This window comes from Chinchilla lanigera, unplaced genomic scaffold (genome assembly GCF_000276665.1).
Source record: "Chinchilla lanigera isolate Chin_1 unplaced genomic scaffold, ChiLan1.0 scaffold00019, whole genome shotgun sequence".
Classification (NCBI taxonomy): Eukaryota; Metazoa; Chordata; class Mammalia; order Rodentia; family Chinchillidae; genus Chinchilla; species Chinchilla lanigera.
Genome location: NW_004955420.1, coordinates 8,141,795 through 8,166,414, shown reverse-complemented (window position 1 = coordinate 8,166,414; position 24,620 = coordinate 8,141,795). Strand labels below are relative to the sequence as shown.

The 24,620-nt window shown below is 37.3% G+C and overlaps 1 protein-coding gene across 4 annotated transcripts in view; it reads right to left on the bottom strand.

Moving 5' to 3' along the window:
• Nucleotides 1-2,215: 2,215 nt before the first annotated feature.
• Kcnmb2 (potassium channel subfamily M regulatory beta subunit 2) overlaps nucleotides 2,216-24,620 on the bottom strand; it is a 366,796-nt gene continuing 344,391 nt past the window's right edge. For all 4 annotated transcript variants that reach the window (XM_013513318.1, XM_013513320.1, XM_005383031.2 and 1 more), the window contains 3 exons: nucleotides 21,542-21,712; nucleotides 17,536-17,731; nucleotides 2,216-3,972 (listed from right to left, as the gene is read on the bottom strand). In XM_013513318.1, coding sequence (XP_013368772.1) covers nucleotides 3,688-3,972; nucleotides 17,536-17,731; nucleotides 21,542-21,712 — 652 coding nt within the window. In that variant the 3' untranslated portion in view covers nucleotides 2,216-3,687. The remainder of the gene's footprint in view (nucleotides 3,973-17,535; nucleotides 17,732-21,541; nucleotides 21,713-24,620) is intronic.

Below are 24,620 nucleotides of genomic sequence, written 5' to 3'. Positions count from 1 at the left end.
TTAAATATCACATTGCTTCTTCTATATGGGATAGAGTGAAAATATAAATAAAGAGCAAGAAAAAAGATAATACAAGATAGATATTAGGAAATAGCAAGATAGATCTTTTGCATATGAGAAGGGGATGGAGGGAGGGAGGGGAAGGAGATTAAAATAAAGAATTAAGATGTGCTATGTACATATACCAACTCTCCACGAGGAATGTGATCATTATGTGGTACAAACATGTAGTAATAAAAAATAAATTAATAAAAAATGGATAAATAAAATAAAATACCCTTGCTGAAATAAATTAGTATAACTACCCCAAAGATAAAAAAAAAAAACAAACGAAGAAATTGTCTGGTCAGTCCTGCTATATATGCCATGGTTACAGGAGAATACTGAACCTGTTCCCTCGGGTCAGAGTTTCCATGTGATATGTATACTGGAGTGGTTATTGTAGAACTGTGAGATTATTCTGGTGGTGTTCTTTTACAAGAAAAGAGGAAAACATAGAAGTTGAGAAGAAGTAATATTCATCCTTTACCTATTAATGTCAATAAACTGATTACAATGTCAAGATGTTTTATGCACAGGAGTGTGGTAAGATGTTTATAGCTCAACATTCTGAAAATAATATTTGTTTTATAAATGTTATGCATAAGGTATTTTGGGAGCATTCAGAGCAAAAGGAAAAGTGTCACATGCTGCAATTGTAAATGTCACATGGTCTACATAAGAGGTATTTTATGATTACCTACTCATTACCACCAGCTGGGGCTTTGCCAGTATTTTTCCACAGAATCATATTCTTTTATTATAGCCATTTGCAAGCAGTCATTGGTGCATTTATCATTTCTAGGTTTTAATACAATTGCAACTCAGGGAATCTGAAATCAATAAAGTTTTAGATGGGATGTGTCAATTGGATAATGAAAGTGATTTGGAAGCGAAGACATTAATAACATTTGGGGAAATCACTCTTATTGAATAATGTGCAGACTCAGAGCTCTGCTTTTGGCAGATGTAAATAAGTCTTTGGACTTAAAGAGGCAAGTGGCTTATTATGGAAATATTATGTGGGAGCTTTTTTGCCCATAGATTAATATGTACACATTCTGCTTGAGAATCAGACCCTGCTCTGCAGTTTGCAGAAGAGTATTCATTCCTCTTTCCGTACATGTAACATGGTGTGTAAATGTTAAAAGGTGATCTTGGTAGTCAGCTAGCCTCACTGCCTAATTTCATGGTCAAAAAGGCAAGAGACTGAAGCTTAGCCACCCACTTCCTGTGTCTTGAACTGTCTTCTGACTCAATGCTCTTTCTTTTTCTTCCCTAGAATCTTTCCATACTTTAGACTTCCCCCATTTAAAAGAGCCCAATTGCTATCATAAAGGAAAAATCCCAGGATGATCTCCTTAGCTGTGACCATCTCAGTGCCTGTGTAACTTTGGTGAGGTGATTTAACATCTCTTAGCTTCAACATTCTCATCTATAGGAAGAGATAATAATAACACTCTCCAATAGTGTTCTAAAGGCTAAATTAAGCTAGGAGAAGTGGCCCATGCTTGTAATCCCAGCATTTCGGGAGGCTGGGGCAAGAGGAGCATGAGTCTCAGGCTAGCTGGACAACTTGGTAAGATTTATCTCAAAATAAATAGTAAAAGGGATGGGGTTGTAACTTAGTGGTAGGACACTCTGGGGTTTGACCCCCAGCATTTAAAACATTATTATTAGTCACAAGTCTTTCTACTTTAACATTGAGCATTTAATTGTATACACACCTAAATTATCCAAAGGAGCTCTTGCTGTATTGAGATTTAAGAAGTACTAGTTAATATCTTTTGGTGTAATTATTTTGAGAATTCTACATTATCTAAAATATTAGTTGAGAATTTTTAAATAAAAATCCAGAATAAAATGAAAACCACATCTAATAATTTTACTAATTTCATTCATATATATTTCACCCTTAGATCATCTGAAGGGAAGCTCAAGGAACATTAAAGACTACAAAGTTTCAGCCACATAGTCCCAGGATTTCTGTACTATCTTTACAATTATGCTTTCAAGGTAGAGTAAAATGAAGAGTTTCCCAAATGTTTACAACATTGTGTTTATGTGTTTGATGTGAAAAGGAACTTTGGATATAATTTCTTGAAATACCTCTAAAGATACTACACTACACGGTTTTGGATTACCATGGGCTTGACAGTTCGGAATGCAAGAAGTATTCAAATCTTGTGATTTAATGGACTTTTCAAAAAAATTTTCATTACACATGTGAAGTTCTGGTTACACCCTAGGGATTTATTTGCTTATGAAAAGTCAAACTATGAATTACAATATTGCAGAATAATTTCCACTTTAGCAGATTAATTTTACCATTCAATCCACAAGTGACTTGTAAAATTTTGCAATACCTAAAAAACTTTGATACTACATTACAAAAAGTTACTTAAATATTGATGAGAAAGATAGATGTTTGTCTTCTCTTTTGATATTGATATTAAATAAAAGATGGAATGTTTTTATTTAAAACCAATCCCTCATTCCCTCCCACCCAAATATAATAAGTAAATAGCAACGCGAAGAAAGTCTTCCTTTAAATCTGTTGTTCAGTCCAAATGTATGTTAGGAAAAAAGTCTATTTTGTGTATAAAATATAGCAACAAAAAAGGGAGTTGTAAATAGAAAAATAAAACATGTAGAGGAGGCAAATATTCTGTGTACATAGCTTTAAAATTCCAACAGGGAACATATGTCAGAAGAGAGACTACACATTCATTAACTTCCAAAGAGCAATATTTCAGTATGTTAATTTCCCACAATAGATTTACCTATTGAAACTACCTCACTAGTCTTTACCAGCAAGTAGCGGTTCAGTTGAAATGAAATAAAGATTTTCACTCAAATATCTTAGTTACACAGACTTTTCTGGATTATAATGGAGCACCTACCAACATTCAGTCAGTTCATAGGTGATGAAACTCCTTGTCAATATTATTCTTTCACACAGTAGCAAGGTCTTAAATGGAAAAGGGCTCTGTTTATTTTCTATTTAAATCATAGGAAGAGATTACATCACTGGCTAAGGAAAACATCTTTTTTCTTGGAAATCGGTTAAAAACTCTAAAGCTGTGAGTAAAAAATAATGAAAGAAAAGTGACTGTCTAGGTTCCCCCTTCTTTACAGTGATATGGTAAAAACACAAGGAAAATGCTTAACACCCTTTAGGAAATCTGGTCCCTTCACTTGCTACAGGGCTCAATTTACAATAAGAAAAGAAAAAATAGTTTTGGCTATAGCTTCAGTAAACAATAAATGATGAGAACTCTTGTATTCTAAAGATCTGATGACTCAGAACACAGTCTTTATCACATTGATATTGTCTACATTCCTTCACAAAGCTTGGCAAATGAGTAACTGAGCCCTATTTTGGCGGAAGGAGAGAGGGACATACTAGTCCCAGCATCAAAACAAAGTTATGAAAACCACCAACTAACACAAAACAGTATTTCTTCTCCTGAATAATAAAGACATCATGTTTGCATATAGAACAGCTTTTGCATTATTGCTCTACGTGTAATAATATATTAAGGAACTCATAACAGACTGCACATTACAAACTTAAGGTTCTTTGGTGAAGAATGAAAGAAAACAGTATTTGAACTTTAAAGAAAACTATTTTATCCCTTTTTGCTTCTATCTATTGATCCGCTGGATCCTCTCACAGAGCAGGGAGAGGTACTGTGTGAGTTTCACCATGGCAACAATCACCACACCCCCAGCCATCATACAAGTCGGCCAGAAGAGTGAATGGAACAGCACGTTGGAACTGTAGAGTTTGGTTAGGATGACGCTCTTCTGGTTTCCTTCCGGGTCAGAATAGCAGGAGAAATGCTGGTACTTCCTGAAGTTTTCCATGACAACATTCACCAGGGACATGGATTCTTCAAAGTTCTTTCCACATTTAGGTATATAGGAGCACTGTGGAGAATGAGACAAACTGTTACCAAAAGATGCTGTGTGTGTGTGTGTGTGTGTGTGTGAGAGAGAGAGAGAGAGAGACACTAAGATAGGATAGAGCATATTGGCCAACGTGGTTTTATCTGTGAAATGCTTGCTGTAGTTATACTTTTTATGCTCAAACTGGTGCCTCTCTAAACCCTAAATTATCGTACCTTGATGAAAACATTTTAGAGCACCTGACCAAGATGTTCTTTGATAACTCATTTATACATTATTTAATTATTGATTAAAGTCAAATTATGATCAATACGCTAATCAGCTTGATTTATCCATGCCACATTGCGTATGTTTTAAGAAGTAAATGACTCCCAGTGGATTATTTTTGCCATAGCTAAGTGTAGTAGGTTTTAATTATTCCTTTTGGAACATATTTCTCCATGGAACAACAGTGTCAACTCTTGTCATCCTTTGTCCAGAACACAATCTGTTTCTATCACATCAAAAGTTACCACACCATCCCAATAGGAAAGGCAGTTTATGCTTACTTTTTGATGTGGCTTTATTTTATTTAGCCAAGTCACTTTGATCATCTTGTCTCTGTCATTAAAAAAATAAAAATAAAGAAGTAAAGCCAACAGCTACCCCTCTGGTGAAATGCTGAAAAGGAATCTCGGAAAGTGTAGGGATACCAAACAAAGTATCCCGTGATGAGTGAGCCGTATTAATTTAGTATGCTAAAGTAGCCTTTCCCTTAAGCCAAGGAAAAACAAAACAGGACCAAATCAGTTTGCTCTTTATTCACTACTAACCTGAGAATTTACCAAATTTTTCCACCTTGCTTATATTTCTTGCTGTCTTTTCCACACTGCTCTCTTTTCTTTCTACACACTTATACCCCTTGATTTTTTACCGTTACGTCTCTTCTTTCCTTCTTGCCTTTCTTCCGATGCCATCTCTACCAGTTTCACCTTTCTCTCCCTCTTCCTTCTTCCTTTCCTCCTTTCCCTTGCCTTTCCCATTCTCATTATCTCTTCTCTAGCTACAGATGGAAGTAAAATAACTTCTTTGTAGCTTTTCTTTTTTATTATATAATTAGATATATTATGACTGAGGAGATGAAATTTCTGTGACCCTCTTTCCTTGGTCTGCAAATGTAGACAAGACTGATATAACAATGAATGTAATTTTTTTAAAAAAGTTAGGAAAAAGTGACTTCTGTCACTTTTCTGGGTGAAATGTGGATACCCCACTAACTCTCCTCATTATGGTGAGTACCTCTTCTCAGTAGGAGAAAAAGATTCCTTGTTCCTTATATATATATTATCAAATGATTACTTTCACTGACATAACTGAATTAAAGTGGTTTCTGATAGGATCACTGTTAATTTATAGACCATTATAGTATGACTTATAAAACTGTGGTACCTCTTCAAAACATTATTATTTCAGTTGGAAAATTATCATGGTAATTGGATTTAAAAATAACACATTTATTGCCATTTACCAATTAATGAATTGTGATGATAAATATTTATCTCAATAACCTCTACCATGTGATTGGCATCCCTAGGGTTGTGCAGTGAACAACTTACCAGACTGTATGCAGAGATACAGACAAAGGGGGCTCTGGGTAAACTCTGTACCTACATTGATATGAAATTTGGGGCAGGATCTTAAAATTTCAGAAAAAATTAAACGTGTAGATTTTACAGGAAGAAAATATAGAAAAAATGAAGTGAGTTTCAGCTAAAAGTGTATAAGGAATACTCTTTCCTCTGATATTATTAGTGGGTGCACAGATACTTTACTAAGCTGTAATTAATAGATAATTTTACTATTACCAGTAGGAAGTTTGTTTGATTAGTAAAGTTAATGCATGTTGGCATTATCATAAACCTTCCTTAAAGTGATGTTCTTATCTAAGAATAAACAAGTGCTTTGCTCATACCAGTACTCTGCTGTATTCCCATGTAACTAAGAATAAAATGTGTGTATATTCATACACGGGAATACAGCAGAGTACTGGTATGAGCAAAGCACTATGGGTCTAAAAACATCCTTAGGAAGCCAAAATTTCACTGTGAGTTATAACTTAGTACAACAATTGGCCGGTGACTGCCAAAAGCAAAATTTCCATCAGTTGGATGACTCTGGATCAAAAAGCTATAAGATAGTTATGGGGCTACCTTCTGTTGGTCCTTTTAAGTGTCTTTAACATTTTAAAATTGTTTTTTGAAGCAAAGCAGTAAGAAAAATAAAACAAAGAGTAGACAAGCCATTTATGGCTGAATTCAAACCAAGCCAATTTATATTATAAATGCTCCAGGTATGTTTTTGTGCCAAGATAGTTTATAGTAGTAATTTCAGTGGTTAACAGTACTAACTTATTGAAATGATCTTAATAAAAATGTCATTCCATTAAATATGAAGTTTTTTCCTTTGCTTATGCTCTTGTGAATTGACTTGGCTTAAATTTGTTTTTAAAGAAACATTTGTCAGCCAAATGATAATAATTCTGCCACTAGGTAAGAGTCTTCCAAATAAAACAAGATATAAGCTACCTTTGAGATTATAAAACATGGCTGTAGTACAGGAGCTGATTTTATTAAAGTTTAAAGCCATTAGGATCTGAAGTGCATACATTTAGGGTACCCAGATCAGGCATATTACAAACAAGATTGGACTTGTGTCCTCAGGACCAGGGGCATATGTAGGGACAATAGGCAGAAGCTACAAGAAAGGATGCCTTACCTTGATATTTTTAGCTTTTCCTAACATTTTCAGGTGTCACATGTCCACATACACATACAGGCTGGCTCCTGTTTGACTGTTATACTCCCTGAAAATTCTGCCATATGTTAATTATTATTGATGGCCCCTTTTGTGATAATGAATATATGAGTTAGAATGAAAAGTTTCTGACTCATGTACAGGAAATTTGGTTACTGAGTTACTGTAGGCAGATTGTGTGGCCCTCAAAACCATTTTCACCTGTATTTGGATTAGCACGAAGCTTCTTAGAAGATTTCTGTGAGGATTACATGAAGAATATTCATAAAAGATCAATAAATTTCTACAAACACATTTTCTTACTGCTATTTTCCATTTACTGATGTGATCTTCCAAAGTCTTCAATTAAGTACCACATACTAAATTATGAAATCTCTGTGAGGGCAAAATTAGCAGCTATGTGATTTTCACAAGAGTAGAACAGTCTGTGGTTCTTGTTTCATATTCCTCCCCTTCTGGCCTAAGAGATTTGATTATGCTAAATTCTACCTTAGGATCCTGTTTCTGATTCTTTGGCTCAAACTAAAACCATATGTGTGTTCCTGAGGCTAGTGTGAATTTGTAGTAAAGATTTAGTTATCTTATGATTTCAGCATATGTTTGGAAGATAATTTTATGCGGTTGATATAGAATATATTATAAAATATTTTTGAATGTGACATTTTACTATGTATATGCAGTAGGAAAAATGCAATGTACAAAGAAAAGGTAAAGATCTCAGCATTTTTAGATTATTCATTTTTTAGCAGGATTTAGGGGGTTGAAAGTACTTAATTTTTAGACTGTGTATGATATATAGCTGAAAAAGAATATATTAGTTATTATTTTCTATACATAATACACTTAAGTATTGACCAAAATATGTTAATATTTTTATTGTGGCTGGCAGTAATGTTTTCTTTTGTGCCTTAATGTAGAAATATAGAAGCCTACCAAAACTTTAAGGTAGATATTCAGTATCTTTCTTCTTAATCGTGATTTTTATTAATAAACCTTAACTTTTCCTCCAGTCCCTTGGATACTTGAAAGACAGAAGCTTGTCATTAGTATAGAAAACCACACAATGGCCCCATGTGCACAACCTTCTTGCTTGCAGCTCTGAAAAACCCGAGTCCTTAGTGTGCTGATGGTCTTTTCCCGTACATGGTTAATGAAGACCCGGGAATTATGTTTTCTCTCCAACTTTTTAGAACATGCCTGAAAATTTCCTTTCCTTAGCCTTACTTCCTGGATTGTTTACATTGGCAGAGTTATTTTTATTCTCATGATGGGCAGGAGTTTTAAGAAACTACCGTTTGGGGTTTTCAAGGACATGCTTCAGTAGTCATGTGTGAAGGAAAGTGACAGGCTTCATCCTACAGTGCAAAATGCAGGTGTGTGGGGGATGGCTGTGGGAGCGGCGTGTGGCTGGATAACCTGCCAGCCTCCTTTCTCTTGCAGTGGTAGGAGGAGAGCTACCAAGTTCTCAGGATCCCATCAAGGGAGATGTTTGTTCTTCATTTGCTTTTTAAACATATATATAAAAAGGAAATATTTTACTTCAAAAAGCAATTAGAAGTTTAATAAAATCCAAATAGTATTTGTTGAATGCAGATAAATACTGTGTCAATGTGCCAGATCACACGCACATGGGTGTCCAAAACATAATACAAGATAATCAGAGAGAAACACAGTACAAAACAAGGGCCAAGTGATGAGATGGGACTGGAATATGTCCAAAAAAGGCTTTTAAAGTAAAAGATGACATCATCATAAAGGTTGATCACAAATCTCCTCTAAAAACTCAATACCCAGGATACACTAATCCACAATGTCCCTAAGTTATGCAAATAAGTAAACTTACTGATGTGAAATACATATTCTTGGTTCCAAAGTGGGTGAAAGTTTTCTACTGTACCTAAAAAATATTATGCACATATTCATTAATTATATAAAATGTGCCAGACTTTGTTTTCTGTGGTATAGAATAAGATATAATTCCAATATTCAAAGAATAAGGTATCCTTGAGTTATTCTGACTGATAACTATGTTTTTAACTTTAGAGTTCTCCAAATATTAGTGGTGGATACAGGGATGGAGAGGTAGATTAGGACTTCATTTTTCTTTCCCTTTCTCAGACTTACTGCTCTTTCTTACTGCTTTAGTTTACACCTCTAGCGTCTGCTTGATTTGGCAAGCAGGGCTGTCTAAAGTGTCGGGTAGAGAAAAGGAAAACAGAATTCATGCTCTGCTATGCATGGCCATTTCTTTCAGTATTAAGATGAAGTTCCTCCCTGAGAGAGGTTTTCTTTTCCTGTATTTACCCAAAGCTCTCACATCTGCTATGGCATTTTCTACTTGTTTTGAAATACAGAAAAAGCTTAAAAGATCCAGGGAATTCACTAATGAGATAAAAGCATCTAAGCTGTAGGATTAGTCAATACTCAGAATAGCCTAAACCATGGGGCTTCAGGGTCCACGTTGTATCCCTTTGACCCAGAGTGAGTCAGATATCTAATTTGACTTTGATGATTTGCCATGGTCCTCTTTCTTGACATTGGGAAGGAAAAGTTTTTTTTTTTTCCCCTGCATTTCTTCTTGATGATCAGAAACACCAATGTTTATGTGCACTTCTTTCAGGCACCTTCTTCTTTTCGTTTCTGTCTCAGTGGTTCCACATTTGCTTTGGTGAGGACTGACCAGTTTGATCAATCACATACACACAAAATTCTGAATCTGTGCTTCATAGACTGTTTCAGCGAATATCTGATAAACAAGTCAAAATTGAAGGTGCTCATTATGAGGATGTCAGATATCAAACTGCAGGGCATGTTTCCTAACCCCCTTCTGGCCCATTTTAGGGTGAGCTTCTGTCTGCTGTATACCCACTCTTTGTAAACTGGTGTTGAATATACAACCCTAACTTTGCCTGGAATCTGAGGAATTATCTAACCATAATTTGATTCTTTTCTGTTGGTTCTAATCACCTCTTGAAATGTGATAGAATGGTGGAGATTCTGCTCACCAAAATATACCAATAGAATGGTATGTATTTTATAGAATTTGATTTTTCAGATCTGTTATCTTTGCTTTCTCAAGAGAGTGTCCTGAAATTATGCTTGTTAGGAGTCAGAATGATGAAGTAAAGAAACATGGATTTTAATTCAGATCTAATTAGCTGGTGATTCAACCAAAAACACACTCAATCACCTAATCTTTGATAAAGGGGCCAATCAAACTCACTGGAAGAATGATAGCCTCTTTAATAAATGGTGCTGGAAAAATTGGCTTAATACCTGCCAAAGACTGAAAATAGACCCAAGCCTATCACCATGCACCAAACTCAAGTCAAAATGGTTCACAGATCTCAATATTAAACCAGAAACACTAAATCTATTGGAAGAGAAAGTAGGTAAAAACCTCGAAGACATAGGGGTAGGCAGAGAGTTCATGAATAAAAACCAAATTGCACGTGAAACACTTGAAAGAATCAACAACTGGGATCTCATCCTACTGAAAAGTTTCTGCACATCTAAAGAAATCACCAGCAGAGTCAAAAGAAAACCAACAAACTTGGAAAAAATTTTAGCTGATTGTCCCTCAGACAAAGAGCTTCTATCTAGAACATATAAAGAATTAAAAAATTTCAGCCCCTCCAAATTCAAAGACCCAATCCAAAAATGGGCAGCTGAGATGAACACACATTTCTCAGACAAAGAGAAACAAATGGCAAATAAATATATGAGAAAATGTTCAACATCATTAGTCATTCGAGAAATGCAAATTAAAACAACACTAAGATTCCACCTTATCCCAGTAAGAATGGCTAGCATTAAGAAATCAACCAATAACAAATGCTGGCGAGGCTGTGGAGAAATAGGAACCCTTCTCCACTGCTGGTGGGAATGCAGACTGGTGAAACCACTGTGGAAATCAGTTTGGAGATTCCTCCAAAAACTAGGTTTAGAGGTCCCATTCAACCCAGCTATCCCCCTGCTGGGTATTTTCCCAGAAGATCTAAAAACATCATATCACAGTGATATATGTGCACCTATGTTCATAGCAGCACAATTTGTAATTGCTAAAATGTGGAAGCAACCCAAATGTCCATCCACCGAGGATTGGATAAGAAAATTATGGTACTTTTATATAATGGAATATTACTCAGCTGTAAAGAAAGATAAACTCGAGGCCTTTATATTTAAATGGTCACAACTAGAGACCATACTCATAAGTGAAATAAATCAAACATACATGTGCAAGCACCGCATTGTGTCACTAGTGTAAAACTTGAAAGAGTTCATTTAAACTCGGAGGTATGATAGACACTGTGAAATGATAGGAAACCACTGAAGAGTAAAGGGCTTCTGGGATGTGGGAAAAGAGAAGGGAACGAAGGAGAAATTTTGTATGTATGTAAATACAGGACAGATAACATGGTTGTTCTTCTGTCTTCTGTTTCTATGCTGAAAGAAACTGTCAATGAGTCTTTGGTTGACCAGTATTGCATGTCTATATCTGTTTTCATGAGAAGCCACTTTGAAGATATCAATATGTAATACAACCACCACTGTTAATTCCCTACCACTTTGTTTGTAACTCTGTATTGTCTGTATTGTGCTTGTGATATGTTGTAAAATGTTGTATGTCTGTTAATGTTTCCCTCCTTTTATCTTTAAAATAAAAAAAAAATTAATAATTAGCTGGTGATTGCATAATTTTGGGAAACTTATTTTCTCAGCTCTGATTACTAATTGTAAAGTAAAGGATATTACTAGTGTCTAATGTGGGATTGCTGCTGCAATTAAATAAGTTAGTTCATACAAAATATTTAGTACTATATAGTGTCTGTCACATTTAGCTCTTGATAAAAATTGGCTTTTAATTGAGGAATAAGATTAAATGAAATTCTTTTAAAACAAGGTGTTAGCATAGAACTGGGCAGATAGCACATCGTAGGCACTTAATACACTCTGGGTCTCTCTTATTTTTCTGTCTAGATTCATTATTTTCTTCCCTTTTCTGTATCCTACCGAAGCTGTGCAGAGGAACTTGTGAGCTTTGCACAGAATCCCAGGATCTCACAGAATCCAAACGTATAGCTAAATGAAACCTAAGCAGTTCTCTGCCACTGTCTGGAAATAGTTTTAGTTATCATAAGTGGACTGGGGAGGGGGCCAGTCATCCAGTGGGTGAGGCTAGAGATGAGCTAAATGCCTGACAGTGGCCAGGCCTGCCGCTCTTCACTGTCACAGACAATGTAGAATTATCACACTGCATGTCAGTAGTGGTGAGCTTGGGGAACTCTTGTCTAGATGTGTATAGTTTCTGGCCTTAGATAATCTATCATACTTTGGAAGGGGTGACCAAATGAAAGGTGATGCTAAATCTGAAGTTGAAAATAAACAGTTAATTGATGGAATCTACTCTTCACTAAAAACAGCTGTTTTCCCTATGACAGCTACGTATAAAAATCACGTAGATATGGCAGCATACTATATAGGAGTAGTTGTTATTTTACAGTGAATTGCATTTGAATACGCCCTTTAAGCAGATGGAAATGTTTTGAGAATCCTTGGTAAGCAAAAGAAATTTAAACTCTCAAAGGTGATTGGAATTGAGAAATTCACAAGCAAAGCCGTAGCGAGTAATACTCAGCTACCGTTTACGATTCCAGTGGCAGCCTTGTGGCCAAGGGAGGCAGGGGCCCTCCAGTACATTTGCAGTTCCCAGAGACCATTAGTGAGCCAATTAACAGGAGCATGCCAGCTTATCAGGTTAAGCAGCTTTGGCTGTACCGTTGACAAGAGACTGGGTATTGGGTTTAAAGGCTAAAGAAAAAAAATGAGGGTATGAAAATTTAAAATTAAAATTTTTTGAATGTCTCTCTGCTAGAATGCAGACAACTTAATTGATATTCTTTTGCCTCCTGTTGTCTCAGCATTGTCAGAGGTGCCTTACGTATCTCAATAAAACTGTGTCCTTTTTTGGGGGGGCATCCTGGGGACAAAATCATCATTTTGGTGAGGTTTAGAGAAGGTAACAGGAAAGGGAGGCTGACCCTGAGCCGTCTTCCTTTTTCTTTGCTAGGAGTATCCTAAATATTCTTCATGTTGCACAAATGTGGTTGGATAATCTGACTGCTGTATACTTTTAATTAAAAGCAGAAATGATCTGCAGGGAATAAAGAATTATTAGGCCAGGGAAGTAGGCTGAGTGTTTGTGCCTCTTCCTCAGAGTATTTGTTAATGTGGAGGTGACTGAGAGCCCAAGGGGGCTGGTGGCATTTGTGACACCTTCCCAAGTTATGGGAGGGTCTTAAAACTGAAGGACTATCAAGTGGGGACCTGATGACTCCTGAACTCATTTTGAGTAAGATTCTGAAGAGCAGCTTCTTAGAACCAATGGTCAACCTAACGTACAGGTCCTCACAAGGATTGTACGTTGCATTCAACATCTCAGTTTATGAAGTCTGGGGCTGGGATACAGCTCAGTGGCACAGTGCCTGCCTGACAAGTGCAAGGTCCTGAGTACCAAATTCCTGGTACCAAAAAAGAAAAAAAAAAAAAAATCAATTTATGAAGTAAGAATGCAGTGCTCCCAAATGGTTCATTTCCTTAGGGGCCCAGAAAACACAAATGGAAGTGCTTTTTTGAAAAGATGACATTATCATGTCACCCTCGGCTTATGGTTATTTTTATAAATAATTTTGAATATTTCACATCTAGAACCAAATAACAAATTCAGATAGTACATGACAATATAAAAGTCAATGAAAGAAAGCCAGGTGTGGTGGCACATGCCTATAATCCCAGCACTCAGGAGGCTGAGGCAGGAGGATTATTGCGAGTTCAAGACCAGCCTGGGCTACAAAGTGAGCTCAGGGCCAGCCTGAACTGCTTAGTGAGACCTTGTCTCAAAAAGACAAAAAGAAAATCAATGAAAGAAAACAGTTAGAGCAGGTATATAAGGACTTCAGATATAGAAATCATTAAAATAGACTTCAAAACAATTATAATTTTATTTGTTTGCGTTGAGGAACATACAGGACAAGAATTAGAATATTGCAGGAAAGTGGAAATGATAAAATAAGTACCAAATGGATGTTCTAGGACTGTAAACACAATAAGAGAAATTAATGTAAAGGATGAAGTTAATAGATTGCTAGAGTTGAGGAAGGAACTTTTGAACCAGAACATCTAGAATGAAACAAAGGGAGATAAAGGAAGAGAAAATATAAACAGAAGAGTAAGGCACAGAGGGGCCATAATGAAAAAGTCTAGCGTACGGCCAATGAGATTCCCAGAAGGGACAGAGGAAGAGTTTGAAGATGGAGACCATGCCTGATGAGATAATGACTCAGAATTTTGTAAAACTGACAAAAAAAGTATTAAAAAAAGGAAAAGAAACCCTGAGAAATGCTAAAAAGGCCTAATAAAAACAATTTCATAGTTTGCACGTGGTTGTGAAGCTGTAGAAAACTAAAGAAAATAATCTTTAACAAAGGCCAAGATTACCTCCACAGAAGTAGTATTTAGACTGAGGGCTGATTTCTGAACAGGGGCAATGTTCACCGGAAGACAGTGGAAATGAACAGCCAACTCAGAATGTCGTGCTCAGTGAGTGCACCCTTCAAGAATAAACATGAAATAAAATATTTCCAGACAAGTGAAAACTGAGAAAATTCTTTAGACCAGAAACTACATAAAATAGATACTAATTAGACAGTATTCTCCAGGTAGTGGAAAAATGATTCCAGAGGGAAGAGCAGACATAAGGGACTGAGGAATGATGGGAATGGAAACACGAGGACTGATAAATATGAATATTTACACCCACAGCAATGTCTACGGGAGCTCAAAGTATTTATAGAATAAAACAATAACACTATGTACGTTGGGAAAAGAACACCTGGAGTTAAAATACTCTAATGTTCTTGATTAGTCAAAACTGCCACTGTAATCTCCAGGCTAAAAACTAAAAAAAATGGTAACAGACTAGATAACTTCTGTGAAAATAGGAGAAGTAGGATTGTAAAAATAATTCTGTGAGGAACTTTTAAAAATGGACCGGAGCCAGTGGCTGTCCTTATGATAAAACAAAAATAAAGAAACCCATAAACTTGACCCCTACATAAAATCAGTTCCAGGAGAAACAATAGTGCTGCCCGAAGATAATTTAGGGAACTTTATGACACCAAGACAGCTAAAGACTTATTAACAGAAGAACAAAAACATTAAACAAAAAGGAAAAGATTGACAAATTTGACTACATTGAAATTAATTTGTTTGTACTCTATATGGAGAATGAGAGAACTCTATAATGGGAAGGGACATTTTCCACGTCAATGAATAACAAAGGTTAAACAATTGTTAGAATAAAAGTGAAGGAGATCAGTCCAATAAAAAAAGTGGGCAAGGGATTTGAGTAGACACTACACATAAAAGAACATCCAAATAACCAATAGATCAATGAAAGTTGCTCGACAATGTTAGTCACCAGGACTAGTAGGAAATATCCCTACATTAGATCAAATTAACATTACAGATGATATTGAGAATTGGTGAAAATATGGAGCAATATAAACCCTTATACTCATAGAGTTGGTGGGAATGTAGACTGGTACAGCATTTTTGAAAATCATTTGTCATTAAACTTTAAAATATTTATACCTTATGATCTAACTAGTTCACTCTCAGATTTATTCCTGACAGAAATGCAGGTGTCTATGGACAAAGAAGCACATACAACAATATCTATGGCAGAGTTATTTGTAATAGCCTCAAACTACAGAAAACTCAAAATGCCTATCAACAATAGAATGACTAAATAAATTGACATACATATACAGTGAAGTGTGGTACCATATTGGAAATGAACTTCTCCAACAAATACGATGTGTGAATGAAACCAGATGCAAGCAAAAAAATTCTGTGTGCTTCCATTTGTATAATGTTTTTAGAATGTTGCAACAACTAAACTACAGTGCTTAGGTGATAAAACTACAAAGAAAACTAAGAAAGCAATAGCAGTAATGGCTAGGATAGTGGTTATCTCTGGTAGGGGTCAGAGCCTATAGTTATCAGGAAGAGGCAAGATGGGTCAGCCTGAGGTGCAGGAATTTTTGTTTTATGCCTGTGGTTACATGGTGTCATCCCTTCATAATAAATACTTGAGCTGTAGTTTCTCTTTTCATGCACGTTTCTCTATTGGGTTATAATATTCATTTCAAAACAAGGTAGGAAGGCAAATAAACCAAATGATGGTCTAGGACAATGCTCAGGGAAGACAAGAACTGGTGCTAAATATATAACTGGGATTTTTAATGGTTGCCTTATTCCCTGTTTATAGCCTAAAGAATGCATTCACAGGGCTGTAGTGATAAAATGTCAAAATGAGGAAATGGAAATATTCCTACTTTTTGATGTCTATTCGGTGTTGGTTACTTTCCAATTCCTTGGAGATGCAAACATTTTATAGGCATTCATCATTACAGATCAGCTTTGATTTAAAAATCTGACTTGAGGCAAGATCTTGAAAAACAAATACCTTGTGAGGGAGCTGAGCTTTATACATTTGCAGCACAAGATTAGGACTGCTGTTGTTTGTGGCTACTACAAATGAAAGAAAATCAGAGAAAACATTTTCAAATACCATTCTCTGAAATATTCATTGAAGTGTGTCCTCTGAGATATTTGCAAGAATTTTTTCTAGTTATTGTAACCAAAATATTGAATGAGTTTTCTTACTTTGCATCCTATATTATGAACTAATCCTGTTTACTCCTTATGTACTGAACTCTAAACCACTGCATGCTCCACTCCACAGTAGCTATAAGCAATAACGTTTCAGTCTGGCAATCATAATGCAAAGTTTTTACAGGGCAAATTAGAGCTCATAAAGGTTTTATCCTGTGAATATGAGCCAACTATGTTCTTGGAAAATGGGACCAGGCTGTCTGGACATATAAATTGTTACTAAAAACTCAGAATCAAAATATTTAATTGATAATGGGAAGTTGGTTCTGCTGAAACTTTACTGGTCATTCCAGACCTTGTAAATATATATTTTATGAACAGCTTTAATGTCATACACATTTGTTAAGCATTTATCATGTGGACTCTAATCTATCAGTGTGGGCAAATTCAGCCTCTCTGAATATAACATATGTAGGAGACACATAGACACATAGATAGACACACAGGCATGTGCACACACACACACACACACACACACACACACACATGCACACACACACTGACCATGATTTGAAGGTCTTTCCTGTGCCAGGTATTGTGCTTTGTCTAACACTACATGCTCTGCTCTATTCTGATCCTCACAGCGACCTTGTAGGGTAGCTATTCGCTATTGTTCTTTTAGAGAGAAGGAGGCTGAGGCACAAAGAGTTTCATACAACCCCGAGGTCACAAAACTAAGTGACAATAACTATAGAGAAGTAAAATATAGCTTGTCCTATGGCTACCAGACACATGGCAGATATCCTATTTTGTTTTCGCCAGGCACATCTCTGGCCAAGCTCCACTCTTACTTTTTCTCAGCCTGTTTGTAGACAAATATATCTCCTTCCAAATGGAAGTTGAGCCTAAATCTACCACCTAACTGGGCATTGGTTTGTCCATACCTTGCACAGAAAATACATATTTCCTAAGCAAAACAGTGAGCTGTACAAATGGAAGAGGCAGGGCATTCTTCCTGGTGATATTGTCCTTTGAAATGCTGGCAGAGGGGAACTTCCGAGAGTTGTGATGGATGTGAACCTCTGTGCGGAACACAGTGAGCCAAGCTCCTACCTTCTGATTGATTTTCATTGTCTCTTCAGTGTGGTAGAGGAGGAGCTTTTCCCCAGAAGAAGTCAGGTTCACATACACCTGCAGGCAGGGGTACTGAGAGAGTTTCCAGCAGTCTGGACCACAGCTGAAGGAGCAATTAAATGTTTCCGTGATGGATGCGTTCAGCAAGGTGCACTGAGACTCTTCAGTCCACACACTACAGAGAAAGGGCAGAGTAAGAAGAGGCCATGAGCTACTGGCAAGGAAGACGTGATTGGAGGGCTGAACCCGAGAGTCTCTTTCAAGTCTCTCATGCAATCTGCCAGTATAAAGTTTATGCCTTTGAACAGAGCAGCTTTAGGCCAACTACAACATAGCATAGACAGATTTTGCTACCTGAGGATTTCCTCAGTGATTTCTGTTGGACATAACATTCTCCAGTGCTTGGTTGAAGCAAATAGTTTCCTTTATTGAATGTTGAAGTAAGCATAAGGCCTGCTTTTAAATAACCAACTTATACCCTGTATTTTGTCATTGTACAACTTCTTGTCAGGCTCCAGTTCTTACCTCTACTGGGTATCATGTTGTACTTTGTTCATCTCAACCCCTCCTGCAGCTCAGTTTGTAGACAAAGAAGACAGAGGGAGCAGGGGAAAGATGGCAAAAGGGGTGGATGGTTGGGGTCTAACTTGACAGATGGAAGGACAGTGATATGGTGCCTTAAGGCCATTATAATAAGGGATAAAAGACATCTCAATCCTTTGATTACACCAAAATAATCACTTATTCCACCTTTTTAAAACCCTAATTGGTGCTTTGCATAAGTTATCTTCTTTTGCCCTCCCAACAACCTAATAAATTGAGTATTAACTGCTTTTAATAGTGAGTTAATGGAAGGTCAGAAAAATCAGGCAAAACATAGACAAGGACACCTAGCCGGTAACGGATGGAATTTGTGATTCTGTGAAGTTCAGTGCTTCTCTAAGGCCCAGGCTCATTCTATTGAGCTGTCTTGCCACCCCATGAAAGCTCTAGAAAGGAAACTTTCTATGCCAAGTAAGGGTTAATAAAGATGCCCTGGGCCCTTTCATCTAGAAAGATTCCACCTGCCCATTGGTCAACTTTCATTTTAAAATACCTTTTGTTTTATGATCAAGGTTAACATTTGTAATTAGGACATAACACACCAGAAATCAATGTTTTGCTTGTGGCCATGAAATGATTACCATAGTTGAGAAAACAACATGTTTTCATACAGCTTACGTCCCTTGTCTTTTGCTGGATGTGAACGGACAACTCCACGCACTTTTGCACGTGTGGAGTTTTATGCCACAGGCAGGACAATAGACCCGCTCCCAACTGCTGTGGCAAATTGAATTTTCCTGGAGCATGGATGGTAAGATCTTGCTTTTACAATGAGGAGAAAAGCCATAGATGGTTCTAAGCCGATGTGGGGGCTACAAGAGGTTTTGGAATCAGAATACTTGGGGTCCGAGGCATCAGCGCTTTCACTGAGAAAGAGCATGGCGGAAGGCCATCAAAGAAACAGCGCAGCAGTCACAAATGTGAAAGATGCTGCCTTGATTTTAGCAAATCACTGTATTTTGACTCGATTTTGCTTCTAAAATGAAAGTATTAATTTAGATAGAGAAATGAATATCACAAGAGGATCTGAATGTCTTTGGGATTGAAACCTCAATTTTCCTTTTGAAAGGGTCTTGTTTGTCTAAGCTGAACCACCATGAGATTTCGCAACACTGGGCTCACCTGTGCATTCAGTGTCCCATTATGGACAATGGTTACCTAGAGATACAGCTGGGATTTATCACATGGCTTACTTAGGAGGAAGCACACATGTTGTGTTACTATTTATTTACCACCTTAACTGTTCGGTAAACCTAAGAAAAATATTAAAATGGAAAGTGTTTAAAATCTGGTATTTTAAAAGCTTCATGCACAGCAGTGTTTCTGCACCTTGAAAGTACATTAAAATCATTTGGGAGAACTTTAACAACTCCTGATGAGTGGGTTCTACTTCAAACCAATTTAATCTGATCCCATTTAGGGTGATAGTGGTAGGGCCAGGGCATCAGCATTTTTGAAGTTTTTCAGAAAGTTGGAATGTGTTGTAGAAAACACTGATATGGAGGGTGATAGAGGTGTGGTACAGGGTTGGAAAGGAACGAATTTTGGGAATAAGGACTCAATTAGTGACATGTGTGTTTGAATCTCAACTGCCATATGCCAGAGCTGTGTGACATTGGACAAGTTATCTTTCTTTTGAGCCTAGGTTTTGTCATTCTTATAATGATTGTATTCATACTTATAGAATAGTTGTGCAATTGAAACAATGTAAAAAAAAACTCTGATACGAAGTAGGCAGTTTATTCATAGAGATATCTTTACTGTTATTATTAAATAGTATTAATGAAAAAGACTATGTACCGGATACTTCTGAAAGTTCTTATTAAGAAAGGAGGTGAGACATCCAGGAAGATGGCAGAGTGGCGAGCAACAGAGGAAGATGCTGTCTGAGAGTCGCCCTCCAGACCCTGGAATACAGCAATGAGCAGAAGAGGAGAAGCAGGGAAGTGAGGTCCCTGGACCCAGAAAGGATCTGAAGTGAGAACTGAAGCCCACAGGGAAAGCGAATAGAGGAACTTTAATGAAGAAGAAGGAGGTACCCAGTGGAGCCCTCTCCTTGAGTCAGACCTCACTGCAAGAGAGGAGAATTTCAAACATTGCAGGCACATGGAGACTGCTCTGAACACCAGGGGCCTCCATAGAGAGACGCAGCAGTGGAGGGGAGCACAGGACATGAAGGACTGCACTAGCTGAGGGTGAGTGCTTGGTTGTCCTGCATGAAAGAGTGATTGGGTAGGAGCCATCTTGGCTAAGGGGCCAACTGAGTTCAGAACTCAGAACAAGTGTTGGGGCCATCTAGCAGCTCCCAGTTCAAGACCGCAGAGGGTGTGCTGACTTGTGCAGGCTGAATGGATTTGGTTTCAGTCTCACTGAGATTATCCACTACCATGCCATAAAGCTACGGCTGGCTTGCTGGTTTAAATCAACACAGGTTTGGACTCTATTTCCACACATTTTCTACTGTTGACCATAGAGACAAACCTGGAGGTGGACTTTTTCTGTTTGTTTTTCTCTTATCTTGTTTTTTGTTGTTGTTGTTTTTTCTCTTTCATTGTTTGATCTTGTTTTTATGAGTGTGAATGTGGTTTCTAGCTTCTGTGTGGTTGCGGTTCTGTTCTGTTCTTCCTTTTATTTCTTCCTTCTTTCTCCCTCCTGTGTTCTGCACCAGTTTCTCAAAGTTAGTGTGATCCCTCTTGGTCCTCCAGCTTTGCCTCTAATTTCTTTCTCTATTTTTTTCCTAATGCTTGTTAAATTTTCTCCCCTGAGGATAAAATTGACATGTTATGGATTTATTTACTGTGTAAAATTTTCTGGTTTGTTTTAGATTTTGTTATGTAACCATGACTCTAGCTCTTGTGGTTAAAGGTGACAAAGTAATGGTTACCTCAGTTTGTCATTTTCTAAGCTGTGCTTGATGCTATTGTTTTTGCTAATTGTACCACTTTAGCCAAAGTGACCTAATTGTTCTAACCAGCTGTTCTTCCTGGTATTCCAGGACTGAGATTGCTTAAGCATCATAGAAAATACTGTGGGCCAGTGCCAAAGAACCAGAGGCTGGGACAAGTAGGCAGCAACTTCTCATTCTCCACAAATTGAAGAGGTAGGATCTTACAACAGACTCAAAACCCCAAAACCAAGTACACCTGGAAGACACCTGTGGGAAGTAGTCATTTCCTTAGGGGTTCTAAGTACTAGCAATAAAGCAACTCAATTTACAATTTAAATTTACAATTTACAAGCAACAACCCAAGAATTAAACTAATAAAAATAAAAGAAAAGAAGAAAGAAGATGAGATAGAGGACCTTGGGTTTAATTGAGAAATGTGGGAGATGAGGGAAGGAGGAGACCAACAACAGTGCTCCAACCACCCAATGGCATTACCTCTGCATGTATGAGCGCAGCAGTGTGATTCCCAGCAGGAAGTACATCATGATGGAGCACACCATCATGGCCAGTCCCAGGAGAATGGCCCGGTCCTCTCCAGCTTTCAGTGCTGTGACTGTTTTCCTTTTGTCCAGGAGGTCATGGTCCCTGATTTTTTGGTAGAAATTTCTGAAGTTGAAAACAACATAGTCTGATATGAAGTTCACAGTTAATCAGTGTGGCCCTAGAGAGAGGGTAAGTTTCTACTTCCTAGAGCTAGAAACCTAGAAGAGCCCTCTGAGTTTGCATTAATGCATTTGGATTCCAGCATGTCACCACTGCCTCCAAACACAACACACACACACACACACACACACACACACACACACACGAACACATACACCCATGCATGTGTACCCATTCAGCCAAAATGGACCTCTTCTTTACCTTAGGGCTCATCTCCTTTAACTATAAATTAATTTTCCTTCTCTCCAGTTGTAGAGAAAGAAAGCAATGCCCTCCATCTTCAAAGCAGTGCTTTGGATGTGTTGGCTTTATCATTTATCCAAGCTTATCATCACTGAAATATTTTACAATTTCTGAGTACCTAATTGAAGAACATTTCAAATAAATGGTGGCACACATCAGAAATCTATCAACTTAATCTTTGTATTCCCTCATTAGGGAGAGACAGAAATTATTTTGCTTAACATTTGTTCTGAAGCTTGGGTTTACTTATGGTTCTGTTGGCTTGAGATTTATGAGCAATGTGAAGATAGTTGAGACCCTCTTTTCATCAGTGTAAACATTCAAGTGAGTTAGAAGTGTTAGTCAAACCAAGGACAGAATCCATAACTTTTTACAGTTTCATTAGTATTTTTTCAGGACATAATAGGGTGAGAAAAAACATGAGGCTGGAGTCATATTGTTTCCTGTGGTCAAACTCTGATTTCACTGTGTTCTAGGTGTGTGATCAATAATAAATTCCTTAGCCTTTCTGATCCCCTGCAAAGTAGTAATAACATTTAAATGTATTGGAATGGCTGAGTTAGACAACATAAGTAAATCACCTGAGATAATAACTGATACAAAATATTTAATAAATGTTCCCATTCAAATATGGCATGAGAAGCTATGGCTCAGTGACATAAATGTTAGAACACCCTAAATTGTTATCATTCTCCAAAGAATTTCTAAAAGTCAGAAGGGCAAGGAAATAAATAGTGTAGAAAGCTTAGGAGTAGAGGACTGGATTTCAAAGATGGAAAAAGCAGACAATAGTGAAAAAATCTGGAGTGCTGGATGCTCAAGGAAATGCATGAGATGGATGGGTAGGAAGGCAGTGCCTCAGAAATTAGAGCAAGGCTGGTGACCAAGATACAGCTCAGGCTATCCCATATTCTACTTTAATAATGGAGTTTTGGATTGGAGGGCAGTGGAAGCAGGCTTTTTGGGTCTGTAAACAGAGAGAAGGACAAGTAGAATGCTGAAAATGGAGAAGGAAGCTCTGAAAGAATATTTTCAGTTTTAAATAAAAAGGCAATCTGCAAAAGTATGATTTCCTTCATTTCCATCACCGATCCCTCATGTATCTAGGGAAAGAAATCACAGTAGACTCCAATATGGGACTTTGCAAGAAGTAGCTTCTGTCTATTCCTCCTGTTGTTTATACAGTTGTTTATCTATTCAGGGCTTATGTTTAACTTTATGCTCCACAATGGCCTAAGTGGTGTTTATGGTCAAACTCTGTTCTGATTGGTTGGTCCATTCTGGGCTAGTTGTTAAATATTTTGATTCTTTATAAAGGTGGGATAGTGTGTATGCATTTGATATATTTCCAAAAGGGACTAGGGTAGAATGTTTATTAATGTAGTTACTGGTACACAAAACGAACTGATTGGCTATTGTTACCAGCATTATTTTAAAGATCTCGTCACCAGGAAGTTTATACAAATCTTAGTGGGCACATTGTAAGAGGAGAGTCACAAATGATTAGGTGCCTTTGTTCCTCTTTTCATAGTCACCATTCACTCTCAGCTCCTTATTGTCATTGTCAGAGGCCTAGAGAGACTATAGTTTTCCTTATTTTGCAGCACCCCAGGCTGTTGTAATTGGACTAACTGGCTTGTCCTCCTTTTGAGTTCCATAGGCTGTCAATGGCCCTCCCCCTAAATTTCCTAATTCTTTTTTGAGATTTCCTTTGGATATTGTAGGACTAAATAAAAGCTCTCTAACATGACCCTTTATGAACTTGAAAAAAGTTGGCACCCATTAGCAGTAAAAACTAGTTGGTAGAAAGACTTTTGAAGCCGAGAAAGACAGGCTGAGGCTGACTGGCTTCAAAGACCTGCTGTAAAATAATAATCTGCTGTTACTTTGCTAATATTATTTATCAACATGTATTTAAGTCTGATGGCTGCCACTGAGATTTGCATTTCCCACAGATGGAAGCCATCAAGGAAGAAGCAAGATCCTCACAGTTCTCAAATATTACGCTGTCACACAGCATCTATACCCACAAAATAGATGAAACACAATCAATCAGTTATGTCACCAGAACAAGAAGCATATAAAAATGATTCAAACAGGTAATTTACAAACAAATCACAATTTCAAAATAGCTAACAAATGTTCTTCATATGCTCAGGAATGGATAGCGAAGGGGAGAAAAGATTGGTTTCTACATAGCACATAGGCCCCTGGGAAATCAGGATATTACCCAGTAAAATGAAAATGTTAAGTGGGTGGAGTCCATCAATAATTAATGGATAAATACAGGAGTGAATGAGTAATTTGGAAGGACAAGTAATTCAGAGTAGGTCCACAGATTTATGTTAAGTGTTGGTAATCTCTTATTTCTGGGGATAGGGACCCTGCTCAATAAGAAGACAGATGTGCAAGTACAGGTTAACATAGAGTGGTAGGTTCAAGGATGGGGTTACTCAAAGAGCTTAATGAGAATACAGAAGAGGGGCAATTTTCTCGGCTTGAGGGAATGGGATAGGGAGGAAGGGTTGAGGTTAGGGAAGGTTTCCTGGACGAATAATATCTTGAACAGAATCTTCAAGACTGATTCAGAGTTAACCAAATGAGACAA